This window comes from Protomyctophum parallelum (assembly GCF_964188405.1).
Source record: "Protomyctophum parallelum genome assembly, chromosome: 3".
Classification (NCBI taxonomy): Eukaryota; Metazoa; Chordata; class Actinopteri; order Myctophiformes; family Myctophidae; genus Protomyctophum; species Protomyctophum parallelum.
The window spans coordinates 25,146,440-25,160,525 of NC_139698.1; the positions used below are offsets into that span (position 1 = coordinate 25,146,440).

The window sequence follows — 14,086 nt, forward strand, 5'->3', positions numbered from 1 at the left end:
CGAGACACTGTTGTTCAGTTTTCAGTGCCCGCATACTCGCGGCCACAGACAGACAAACCGACGACACACAATTTGAGCTTTATATAGTCGGCAAGCAGAAGACGGGACCTTTGACTAAATACTTCTAATCAGTTCCTCCTCGAGTCGAAGGGGATGTTTGCGGTCATGAAATTCCCTCAAGGCGTTCCTGAGATATTTCATTCACAAGGACGAGACACACGGACGGACAAGCCCAAGGCATAACGCCTCCAGCATGGCTGTCCATAACCAGAGCTACAGCAGCCAAGACCCCAGAGCAGGTCACGGTTATCACCCCCTATAGACAGCTGACATGGCAGGCATTATCAAACCATTGGTCCCATCCAAAGAGAGAGGAGAGGTCAGCAGTGTGTGTGTATGTACTGTATGTAAGTATGTATGTATGTATGTATGTATGTGGCCAGGCTCCTGAATTGCCCCCCCCCTGATCGCCGGCCATCGGCGGGACCCGGTTGGCCCGTTCGCAGAGTTTTTTAAATTATTATTATTTTTTTCAACCAGGGCTGCCCGGGCCTCCATGGATGGATGGATGGAGGAAGGCAGGCGAGTGGTGAAATCATTAGAACGTCTCATCCATCAACAGCAAGTGCTGGCGAAGTGACCGGGCCCTGGGTCTCCAGAGAGAGGGGGGAGGGAGGGGGGGGGGGGGGGGGTTAGTGTCAGGCTGTGGAGACAGACAGAGGTGGAGCAGGGAGGAGGGGGGGGGGCCTGGGTGTCAATATCGGAGGCAGACAGTGATATGGTGTGGGAGATATGGGGTGTGGATATGGTGTGTGTGTGTGTGTGAGATGGTGGCGGCGAGGGTGTGGAGATATGGAGGGGGGAGAGCTCAGTTGCCATCAGTGAGTCAGCTGACTGGAATGTAGGGCTGAGGGACAAACCCTAACAGCACCCCCCCCCCCCCTCCCCCACCCCCCACACCACAGCCACACAGCTCATCCTCACCCTCTGTGCCACATGGACAGGTGCCCATTTCATTACATCATCATCATGCTGCATGTGATACACGCCCTACAGGCCTGCGTCTCCAGTCTTGTTATTTCTCTCTCCCTCTCTCTCACACACACACACACACACTCTACGCTGACCTACCTATTCTCTTTCCCTGACCTCCTCTCCCCTCTCGTCCCTTTTTCCATTATCACTCCTGTCCGGCGGTGCGCGCTGATGCCCGAGGCTCAGGCCATCGTGCTGCGATTCGATAACACTCAAGAGCCGTAGGTACAGAAGGTTGACCTCACGGCAGGAACACAGTCTTCTCTGCTTCTACCTGCTCTGCTCCACCAACACCCCCCCCCCCTTTGGTGTCACTCTCCACCTCACTAGACTCGAGGGAGGGCAGAATCCATTTCTTCCGGCACCGTCGGCCGTCGGTAAGCACCGTCGGCCGGTCTTTTTATAGGTCGGCCGGTCGGTCCGAATGCATTTTTAGCGGCCGACGTGAAATACGTCGGCCGGCCGGTGCGATGGGTCGGCCGGTCCGTAGGTGCGTCGGCCGGTCGTTTGATATGTCGGCCGGTCCGTGATTAGGTCGGCCGGTCCGTGATTAGGTCGGCCGGTCCGTGATTACGTCGGCCGGTCCGTGATTAGGTCGGCCGGTCCGTGATTAGGTCGGCTGGTCCGTGATTAGGTCGGCCGGTCCGCGATTACGTCGGCCGGTCCGTGATTAGGTCGGCCGGTCCGTGATTAGGTCGGCCGGTCCGTGATTGGGAGGTGGTCTTTTTTCCCGACACCCTTTTAGCCAACAGGACAATGGTCCGACAGTTTCGGACTATTGTCTGAAATACCGTCTTTTTACTCCAACAGTTCGACACGACATTAGACAGACAGAAGTTCCCGCAATAGTCCGACAAACCGTAGGTTAGACAGGTTACCCTAAGGTTAGACACCCCAGGAGGTTAGACGGGACAATAGTCCGATACGGGAGGGGAGGTGCGTGCGTGCGTGCGGGGGTAAATGTGTCAAGTCACGTGACCACTGGCTGTGCTACGAATATGAATTATTATTATTATAGCTAACTTAATAGTTCCTGCTGTAAAACACCCAATCATATCGTTATCTTTCTTCATATTATTATTTTTCTGCTCTCGTTGCAAAAGACCGCCTCCCAGTGGAACGTTTCTTTAAGGTAAGTCACGGCTTTCTAATAGTCTAGGGGTCTGTGCAAATGCCTCTCGATTTATTGCTCCGTGTGGCACCTGGTTCGGATCCCGCTCATGGCAAACTTAAAAACTTTTATTTTATAATGTTCTTTCGTAGCCTTTATTGTGTATGGACACAATAGCTACATTTTAGACTGTATCATTATTGTATATTATATTTAAAAAAATAGCCGTATTGAATTAATACATATTTAATTATTTGATAGGCAGGCAGGCAGGCCGGCAGGCAGGCAGGCAGGCAGGCAGGCAGGCAGGCAGGCAGGCAGACAGACAGCACCGGACAGACAGACAGACAGACAGACAGACAGACAGACAGACAGACAGACAGACAGACAGACAGACAGACAGACAGACAGACAGTCTGCCTGTCTGCCTGTCTGCCTGTCTGCCTGTCTGCAGACAGGCGGGCCGACGTAATCACGGACCGGCCGACCTAATCACGGACCGGCCGAAATGGGCAGAAATGGATTCTGCCCTTGCTGCTAGACTCCCTCCAGCAGACAATCTATCCAGCTGCCTTGTATGTAGTACATTAGCGGGCATGGCGGGTGTCCGGTGCTGGCTGCCCCTTCTTCCGCCGGGCGGTTCCGCATGAGTGACTGTGACACAGACAGATTGAGAGACGAGGAGAGGGGGGGCACGTCAAATAAACCTCGGAATGGTGGCTGACGGGTAGAGAGAGAGAGAGAGAGACATATCGTTCCAGTCTGGGAACGTGAGGAGAATGTCGGCAGGAGCGAAGAAGAGATGGAGCGGCTCCAGGGAGCAGAGGAGAGGAGAGAAGGAGAGACTTCCCATGGAAGCCTTGGGAAATTATCTCTTTGTTTGTGGTAAGTAAAAAATACTTAATCTGAAATTAATGTTGTTTTAACCCATTTAGACCCGAGGTCGATTCTACAAATGTCTTTTAAATGTCTTCTGAAAAACCCATGTTTCTGTCAGTGGTGCATTTTCATGTCAGAAGCAAAGATATGAGTTAAAAACGTTTGCTCTGAAAGAATATATATTCAAAGATTTGCAGCACATTTTCACGATTTTTCAAAACTAGCAGATCTACAAGCTCGTAGCACGGCACTCTGTGTGCTATTTTCAATAGCTAAAGTATGACATAATGCTGTGTGTGTGTGTGTGTGTGTGTGTGTGTGTGTGTGTGTGTGTGTGTGTGTGTGTGTGTGTTTGTGAGACCTTTTTACCTACCTGGGCTAAAGTGCCACTCGTGATCCTCTGCAGACGATGCCAGCGTCACCAAGACTGTAACCACGATGATGGGCAACAGCCGCAAGGCTGGCATTGCCATGGTAGCAGCAACACACCTGGTTACCTGTCCGGAGACCCGCTGATGACCACAGGCATACCTGTCAGAGAGAGAGAGAGAGAGAGAGAGAGAGAGAGAGAGAGAGAGAAAATATTATAAAGACTGAAACCCTGGAATGGTGTATAAGTACGTAGATTACATAGTATATTACAAAGTGGTGTCCCCGACCCCTCCAACAAACAATTAAAGAAGGCATAGACAAAAAGGGTATCTTTCCTTCAAGTTGTACTGCCTCTTGAGCCCCATTGCCCCCAGCGGCGGGGGCAGCGGCTCAGAACCTCTGAACAGAGCTCAGGTGAAAAAAAGATTCATATAGTATATTGATGAGCAAGGCAATAGAGCAATTGCCTTGCTCATCAATAAATGATATGAATCTTTTTTCAGCTTCCATTCCTCTATAATTAAAGAAGGCATTTATCCTATAGGGCCAGAGCGTAGGGAGGAGTTTCGCTCAGAACGGGTTATTCTGGTTGCCATTTTCCTGCCTACCAGTAGGCTAGTAGGATATAGTAGTAGGCTGCATTTTCCAGCCTCACTGTGGAGACATATACCATTGTAGATATCAAATAATTAAATAAACACTGTATGGTTGGGTGTCTGACAAAATAACATAACCTTCAGCAACATTCCCAAACACATGTATGCTCTGCTCTCTAGTCTCTACCTGTCCTCAAACGAGCATGACAGTGTAATCAAAATAATTATGGTCAGATCGCATACAGACAGATTTCTTAATTACTGCGGAGACGACGGAGAGAACACATGTTTGACTGATCACTCGTCACTCTCGTGGTGTTTTTCCCCCTCTCCCTGGTTCCATAAGGATATGTCCACATGTCTTCTCGTCAAGTTAAGATGTAAACATTGAGAACTGTTTTGACGTGAGGGGAGGCTGATATCAGATCAGAACACCCAAACATTTTCTAACAGCGAATAATAATACCACCGTCGATCCAGAGCCATAGAGTAGAAGAGTTGTGACAAGTCAAAGATAGGAGAGATGGAAGAATGCAGTGACAGTATACACACCAGCGTCACTGACAAGCAAACTTACGAACTACAGACTGGCAGCCAAATAGCCTAGCATCCGGCTACTAGCCTACATGTAGTCAGGAAGATGGCGCCCAAATAAGCCCAAATCCTACCGAACGCATCACTACGCTCTTCCCCTATAATGGCTTAAGCATGGATGGAGAACTTCATTAATCTGTATCTATTCTGTATGAGGCGTGAAACTGCATTGTTGTTGTTGCAGCATCTGTGCAGCAATCAACTCTGTATAGATGACTAAAAGGTTGAAAAATAAAATACTTTTTAAACTGGTGATCAAATCACAAGGAGAGATTCCACGTCACAAATCAGACTGCATGGCAACAATATCACATGACTGCATGGCAACAATTCACATGACTGCATGGTGTAAGAACAACAGACATCTGTACAACAACACACATGACTGCATGATGTAAGAACAACAGACATCTGTACAACAACACACATGACTGCATGATGTAAGAACACAGAGCGGTGGCATCACCCAGTGCAACGAGATTTATTTATCTGAATGCATGTCAAGAATACAGCAGATGGGAGTTCGTGTCAAAAGATGATGTGTGGAAATGGAACAACAGAGTTAAGTCCATCATTGCCAAGTCCAAGTCAATTAAAGTCACAAAATCTAAATTGTGTAACTCATTTCCAATTCCAGCTCTGCCCATCCACATAATTAAATATCCCTCCGTGCCAGTTTGGCAGTAATCAAAGTTCTGTACTGTAGAAGTTGCTAGTCAAGTCTTAAAGTGACAGTCCACACACCAATGCAACTGGTCACAGGCTCAGCCCCAGAACTAACAGTGCAGACTTCCAGGTCTAGTCCTGCCATTTGTGACTTAAGTCTGAGTTGAGTATAGGTCTCATCATGTCTGTAGCTGTGTGGTACACACAAAACGACATGAAAAACAGAGTCATGGTTTAGATACAAGAATGCCTGTGGCATGAGAAAGTGTGAGGCTCTTCTTTATGTTGGAATAGTCAGTTCACTAATATTGAGTGAAACACAACTAACTCCTTGGGCTTTAGAGGTATGTATGAATTTGACCTTCGCACGCGCACACACACACACGTCAGTTGGCAAGAATTCTGGGCCCCATGAAAATATATGATACTGGGCCTCTTAAAACATACAGATGATGACATTAATAGTGTGAGCGCCCGTGTAGCCTCGGGTTCCATGAATCATTATGAATCTTCACAGCTCCATGACGCTCTAACTTGTCGTACTATAGAGTGCGCGTGAACACACACACACACACACACACACACACACACACACACACACACACACACACACACACACACACATATTGCGTGCTGCTTCACCATGTTGCAAGTTGCAACACAGGCACTTAAGATCCCCTTACAAAACGTCAAACTTCAAACCACAAACACAACACACACACACACACTAACTTTTGCAACGCATGGCTACAGATCTCACTGCAGCACGCACATCCTCCCTTCGATAAATCAGCCGTCTCGATCAGCGTCGCTTCTCAAAAAGTCATTTGTCTCACAACGCTCAGCACAGCTTGCTCAGCAGCAGCGGGAACACATCCCCCCGTATGTAAGAACTGGCCACAAAACAACATGACAAAAGGTCCACTCCTGCACTTTAATTTGTTTTCCCCCGGCATGTGACAGGCAGGCAGGCAGGCAGCAGGGCGGAAAAGCGGCAGGTAGGTATAGCGGCACAATTACACCTCGCTGCCTTTGGAAAGGTTACATACGGAGGCGAGACTGAAGGCGGGGGGGGGTAATTAGGCACCGCAATAATTCACTCCCTGTGAATGCCATAACATTACATGGAGTACCTTTATGGGATTAAGAGAGCCGTCACTCATTCCTCACTTCTCCAAGTCGATGATTATGAGTCCGGCAAAACAACCCAAACAACCACCTTCATTTAATGGTCCATAGCTGGAGGGCAAAGTTGTTGGCCATGTGGAGTGAATAGTATGGATGGGAAAAAGATACCAGTGGCTGCCAATAGAATAAATGCAGCTGCAAAAGAGAGCTGAGATTAAAATTAGGGATGCTCCGATCAGGTTTTTCGGGACCGATCCCAGATTGTTTTTCTCATGATCGGCCGATACGGATACTGATCTTGTGCTTAAGAGGCAAATTTGAATATTTCCAAAATATGTCGAAACCCACGTCAAAACTGTTCCTGTGTATGGGGAGGAAGGGGAGAATGTTGAGGCCTGTCACAAAGATGCAAAATTATATTATACTGTATATCTGAATGACTTTTATACCACTTAAATGGTGTAAAAGATCGGTTTCTCCAGATAGGGTAAATTGCCGATCACAGATAGGGTAAATTGCCGATCACCGATCGGAGTGAACATTGGCCGATACGGCCGATTATCGGAGCATCTCTAATTAAAATAGGGGAAGAGTGGATTAAAAAGTGGAAGGACAGAGAAATAATAGAAAAAGAGGAAGGTAAAGTGTAATGGGATTAAAGGGTTTTGAGTCTATTAAAAGGACAGCACATACAGTAACAGAACAGCACCAATCAATCACATTTATAACATTTCGCTGTCGGGCAGAAACCTTGTATCTTCATCATTTTACGTCTTTAATGCTTTTTCATAATGCACAATTTTATACTTCATAATGGCCGTTTACAATTTTCATATAATTATGACTTACCCACAATAGTTGAAAGTGGTCAAGTCTGTGAATGTTATAAATACTTCATTCATTGGAACACATGGGTTTCCATTTCCTGAAAGTAATGGTTTTTGGACTTACAAGGTTTCCGACTGAGAGCGTCAACGACATACATTAAATCTAACGATTAAAATAACCTTAACCCAGTGCAGGTCATTAGACTCATTTGTATGAGTTAACGAGCTTTTTGCTGAAATAAGATATTGACCATTTGAACGGAACTACTCACACTGACAAAATGGTTGTGAGCAGAATGGTAAATAGTAAATGGTAAATGGTGCATTTATATAGCGCCTTTATCCAAGACGCTTTATATAGATTGTGCATTACATTCACCCATTCACACACTGATTGCAGCGGAAGCCATGCAAGGTACCAACCAGCACATTGGGAGCAATTTGGGGTTCAGTGTCTTGCCCAAGGACACTTCGACATGTAGACAGGAGGAGCCGGGATTCGAACCGCCGACCCATGGATCATTGGACGACCTGCTCTACATCTTGAGCAACAGTCGCCACAATGAGAGCAAAGCACATTTTGCTGAAACTGGAATGAGCCACTTCATTGGCCTTTTCAATGCATATTGTGCCTGGCAGATTAAAGGTCCTTGCAAAAGTCGCGCCCAATCTACAAGGACCTCAAGTCTGGCATTACTTAGTTGTTTTCTATTCTATTTTGTTTTTGTCAATAGGAGACCCAGTAGGGGTCTATAGGAGACTCAGGTGCTATTTACACGAGGATGGTGTTCATAAAAAACGGCAAAATAAAGTACCGTTTAGCGCTGTCATTTAGACGAGAACGGTGTTCTCAGGAGGTGAAAACGCATCGAAGTGAAACCGCCTTCCAGAGTGGAAATCTTTCAGAACATCGTTTCCTATGGTCTCCATATAAACAGGCAAAACGGTGAATCCGCAAAACTTATGACATCATGGCTCACGTTGGCTCACAGCGCATAGTTTATTACATTGATGCAGAGCCATATAATTATGATATAATGGAGTTCCTGAACAAGCCTCCCTCCTCGCCTACAAAGTGATGCTCATCAGCGATGTTGAATGTAAAACCATGATGTAAATAAAAAGCCTTGTGATAGACGGCAGCCGCGGCAGCAGCGTTTATGTAGCCTAATGTATTATAAAATATATACCATCCCGTGGCGCGCCCAGAGCCGTGTTGTGCAGGCTTGCGTGAAGGTTTCTTCTTCTTGTACGTGGGTGACCTGTCTATTTGGCAGCCCGTTATCGCCACCTAGCGACAGTATAGCATAATAGCACATCATATCATAACGTGTGCGTTCTCGTGTAAAGGGTAAGAAAAAATGAGAACGCAACGGGACTTTGACGTGTTATATGGAGATGGTCGCCGTCTAAAAGAGGCCTCAGAGTCTTCTACCCTAGACAAAAACAAATAATTCTCCATGAATTCAAGGCTTCATGCCAGGTGTGTAATTGATTGGAAACAAGTCCTCAGGACAGTGCTTGTTTTGCAAATACTGGCTTACTTCCCCAAATGATTTTTAGTTTGACAAACTTTTGCAGGTAATTTATGTGCATTGTTTTGCTGCTGAAGCCAACCTACTTTACTTTGGAATTACTGATTACGACACTTTTATCACAAGGGAATTAACAGTACAGTACATGTTTATCATATCATATCTAGTCGTTTGGAATGTATAAACCAAGCAATTCCACTGAGACAAAAGGCTTGGAAAGCTCACTCAATCATGTACAGTACGTGTAATGGGTTTTGAGCCTTAAAAAAAACAATTTATTATTCTGTATGAGTCTTAAAAACCAGAGATATGCCCTATCTAGGAAATCTAACTATAAATGCACCGAGTCTCTGTGTGTGCGTGTGTACGTCTGAAATCCACGTAACTCGAGAATGAGTCGCCCCACCGACTTCAAATTTGACACACATGCTCCACACCCCCACACGGAGTGCAGTCCAGTCGGTCTGTGTTTTAAGGGTGTTGAGGCCGGAGACAAAGTTGTCCATGCATTTCCATGACGACGACAACGGGGAGGACTTAAGATAAGGAGGCCTAAGGAGGGGTGACAGCTGTGTATGTGTGTGTGTGTGTGTGTGTGTGTGGTTCTCCCTATAGACCCTCTGTGTTGCTGCTTCATCTCTGAGCAGACTGGTGCGATCGGGCAGCTGACGCACAGCTGTAGTGACACGAGAGAGAGAGAGAGAGAGAGAGAGAGAGAGAGAGAGAGAGAGAGAGAGAGAGAGAGAGAGAGAGAGATATGGAAGAGAAGCCGTGATGACATCTTAGCGCATGTGTGCGTCTGTGTTTGTGTGTTTCAGAGAGCAGAACGGAGGTGATGTAAAGAGAATTTGAATTATTGCCTTGTAGAGTGTGTGTGTGTGTGTGTGTGTGTGTGTGTGTGTGTGTGTGTGTGTGTGTGTGTGTGTGTGTGTGTGTGTGTACACACGCCTGTACATGTGGCAGTTCGGGCACAGAAGAGATTTCAGGGATAGCCAGCCAGTGCAGCTGTCCTCAATGAGAGACAGACTCAACACACACACACACACACACACACACACACACACACACACACACACACACACAGAGTCAGTGTTCCGAGAGAGAGAGGGAGAGAGAGAGAGAGAGAGATGGGGAGGGATCGAGGGAGAGAAAGAGTAAGTAAGAAGGGTAATAAAGAGGGAAACAGGACATTGAGAGAGGGTCATGAGTGAGGGAGCGAAACAACATGAGTGAGTTAGACTGAGAGTGACAGCGTATTTTGAGAAAACGCCCAGGGCGGCCAATCGACTGAGAAAGTGCATGCATACGCGTGTGTGTGTGTGTGTGTGTGCGTCTGTGTGTGTGTGTGTGTGTGTCCACGCATGCCAGATGACGCCATGTTGAAACAGGGGCTTTAATGGATTACAGTGGAGCTAAGCATGCAGAACCGGCACCGACAATCTCCGAGGTCCACACATTATACTGTAGGCCTCACACACAGTCAGTCACCATGACGACGCCACCGCAACCACAGAGCCAACAACCACCCGGGCGTACTGCATACTGACATAAACATTAGATTTATACCATTACTGTTTAGGTGCATATCTGTAAAATGTCCATGTTATTGTACATAATCAATTAATCATATGCAAACAAAGTTTTACATAGTCTTAGAGACACAAACAAACAAGGGACTAAATTAATTTTGCTCCACCAATTCCACCAAAATGTGGAACGCCCTACCAACAGTCATTAAGACATGCGAATCCCTCGACTCCTTCAAAACCGCTCTCAAAGGGCACTTACGGACGGCTGCAATTCCAAACTGGCCCCCGTAAAAAGTCTGAGACCCCCTATTCCCCTCACTGCATATTATCTTTTCCCTTTTCTACCTCCTTACATGTTTTCCTGTTTTTGAGTGGTGCAACCACTCCTACATCCAGCTTGCAATGTCTGTGTACCTGTGTACCTGTGTACCTGTGTACCTGTGTACCTGTAACTATGAGCACGAGTATGTGACTTATTTATACCAGTAGGGGGCGCCAGAAACAGAGAGAGGGTAGGTGCTGTGTCTCTAATGTGAGAGAGAGAGAGAGAGAGAGAGAGAGAGAGAGAGAGAGGGGGGTGAATTGCACCACTCAGTTCACACGTGTGTGATTTTTTATATATAAGTGTATATTTGTACGTCTCTAAATGTTCTGATGAATTGAAAAAGGTGGACCCTGTTGTAAACAAGTGTAATGTTTCATCAGTTGCTATCAGTTGCTTTCATGTGAAATGTACGAGAGGGTAGGTGATCGGGCCTGTAGAAGATGGACAGCTACAACACAAAAGTCTATCTTTGTTATTTCAAGTCTTTGTTATGTTATTTGTATACAGTCAGCAGGGGCCTTCAACAGGGGGTCCTCAGAGTTACTACAGGGGGCCACATCTTTGTGTGATAGGATCTTTTTGTTTCGTTTTGTTTTTTTGTTTTGCATTAACCACTTTAACACCCGAGTGGAATAGTAAGAGAGTGGCGACACGCTTTGATCTCGCTGCAAAGCGGGTGCCTATGGCCTATAGTTCCAAACATTGGAACTATCCCATTGAGATCGAATGAGCACTTCCGCATTCCATTGTTACAATGGGAGTCAACGCTAGTGTCGCCACTCTCCTACTAGATTAGTCTGTTTAACCCTAGCATGATAGCGTCCCTATTCTAAGGAGAACCTTAGCCAAAAATAGCACAATTTTGTAACCCATTTTTTCACCCAGTGTCAATTATCTTCCTCTGCCAACCTGGGGGGGGGGGGGGGGGGGGGGGGGGGGGGCAGCGGACTGGCCTCATGCTTCCTTCTATGCATGAGTAATCCAAGCTGCTTCTTTTCACCTGACAGGGGAGAGTTTCACCGGCCGGACATAGCGCGTGGAAGGAACACGTTAATCCGACCAGTTCCTTTCCCCTCCATCAGGCGCCCCGGCTGGCCAGGGGGAGGTAGTTTAGAGACCAGGATTACTGCATGTGTTTGTGAGGATACCTACCCTAGGGGACACGGGGAGAACATGCAAACTCCACACAGAAAGGCCCTTTCGCCAACCCCGCCTCGGGTATGGGCACTGATGACACGGAGGAGAGGACATGCCACCAGTGCCCACAGCATCCCCAGCAGGAGTCGAACCCAGGACCTTCTAGCTGTGAGGCGACAGCACTACCGACTGTGCCACCATGTCCCCTCCACATATAGGTTTTGGCCTGACAGTGCGTTGCGTGTTCGAGTCCCGTTCACGACGACCTTTGCTGCATGTCTCTCCCCTTCTCTCTCTCTCCCTCTTTCCTGTCAGTCTTCACTTGATAAAGTTGTTACTATCAATATAAATCAGAAAAGCCAAAAACAAACCTTTAAAGAAATGTGTACTAAGTATTGCCCGTTTGAGTGGTTAAATGTCTGAACATGTTATATAATATGCAGTGGGGGTCTTCATCCCTCTCTCAGCTAAGGGGTCTTGAACGTTGAAGACTCCTTGTATACAGTGTGTGCAAATAAACCAAACGCCAATATCCGGTGCCTATATAAAGTTTATAAATGTGGTTCTGGTGGCATCTCATGATGACAATCCAAGTCCAACCACCCTTTTCCGCCAACATCAGATTTTTCGCTCATCCAAAATAGCACAGAGGAGTTGCGCATTATCAGGGTCTGTGCATGGTTATTACGGGCAGAGTGAATGCTAAATTGATTCATTTGCAACTCCCATAACATGAGAAACTAATTCTCAACTTTTCAGAGTTTTAAACAGTAACTAGTAACTATTTCGACCTCTAAGCTACATTTCTTAAAAAGCTACTCATGTTAAGTAGCACCTGGAACAGTTAAGATTGTGCCCTAGCTATCAATGATTGGTCTCTTGGCAATGTGCAGACAGCTGTGAAATTCCTTCCACCAGACCAATACTCTGTGATGCGAGGAGAGAAGAGAAACAAGCATATAATGCTCCAAGGCCACAGCGCAGCCGGAGACATTTTGGAAAACAGCAGGGAGGTTTTTTTTGGTGAGTGCAAGCGAAAGAGAGTCGTCCATAAGTGTCCAAGAACATTGTTGATACTGGAGGCAAGTGGTGCTCAACAGGTGGTGGCTTATAGGAGAGGAAGAGAGGGAGGGATAGAGAGAAAGAGAGAGGAGAGGAGAGGGGCTGAGCGAAGGATTGGTAAGGGGAGAAAATGATATTTAGAGAGAGAGAGGTACGGAGGAATAGAGTGAGAAGAGAAAATTGAGGAAGAGAAATCGGAGACCATATAAAAGAGAGAGAGAGAAGTAGAGAGAGAGAGTGTGTGTGTGTGTGTGTGTGTGTGTGTGTGTGTGTGTGTGTGTGTGTGTGTGTGTGTGTGTGTGTTCATTCTCCACTCACACAATCACAATCTGTCCACGGTAATCCAAAAGCAGGACCTAATGAATACTTATGAGCAGCTGCTGGCTCTGTCCTGCACTGCAAAATACAACTGACAGCGGAAGAAGAGACTGTGTGACAGTGTGTGTGTGTGTGTGTGTGTGTGTGTGTGTGTGTGTGTGTGTGTGTGTGTGTGTGTGTGTGTGTGCAGGGGACAGGTCAGCAAGATAGGAAGAAGGCAGAGAGAGAGAGAGAGAGAGAGAGAGAGAGAGAGAGAGAGACGGACACAGATAGACCGGCAAATGGACGGGAGTCATTTCACAGTGAGTTCCCATTGCATCATAGACAGACAGTTTGCCAAACTTTCTCTATAATTAGATTGCTTCAGTCAGTGCAAACCTGGCGAGGACGCCTCTCCATTAGCCACGCGCGCTCGCCTCTCTGCCTAGAGTGCGGCCCCGATGGCTGGCACCGAGCACCAACATTCACCCCTCCTTTCTACTTTTAGAAGTTGCCTATGATGTAAGGCCGTCTGTCCCCGTCTCACTGTATAAATGGCCGCTGTTCCCGTGTGCAGTCCAGCGACGTGTGAAGTTTAGCAAGGAGGCCAGATTGAGCGGCAGTCTGATTGACTCAGACATGACGAATGACCACCAGGGAGACTGAGGGAGTGGGAGAGGAGTCAGCGCTTTGATTTGGATTTCCTGTTAGGAAGCTGGCAAAGGAGTCAAACCAACAACGACAACCAGGACCTACTATGAATAAACCACTTCAATTAAGTTTACGTCTAGTCTGTCAGACTGGTTCCAAAACTGTATTTTACCTGCAGTAGTACAGTCCAGCTTAGCACAGCATATAGTGTAGTATGGTATAGCATAGCACAGCACAGCGTGGTGTGGTATACTATAGTAGTAGGGCATAGTAATATAGCCCAGTATAGTATTGAATTGTGACAATGCCAGTTACTAAAGAGATAGCACATAAATAGATGCA

The 14,086-nt window shown here is 46.7% G+C and overlaps 1 protein-coding gene across 5 annotated transcripts in view; it reads right to left on the reverse strand.

Annotated features, from left to right (window-relative positions):
• ddr1 (discoidin domain receptor tyrosine kinase 1) overlaps positions 1-14,086 on the reverse strand; it is a 96,215-nt gene that overhangs the window by 51,223 nt on the left and 30,906 nt on the right. For all 5 annotated transcript variants that reach the window (XM_083760659.1, XM_083760657.1, XM_083760658.1 and 2 more), the window contains exon 2: positions 3,399-3,556. In XM_083760659.1, coding sequence (XP_083616785.1) covers positions 3,399-3,498 — 100 coding nt within the window. In that variant the 5' untranslated portion in view covers positions 3,499-3,556. The remainder of the gene's footprint in view (positions 1-3,398; positions 3,557-14,086) is intronic.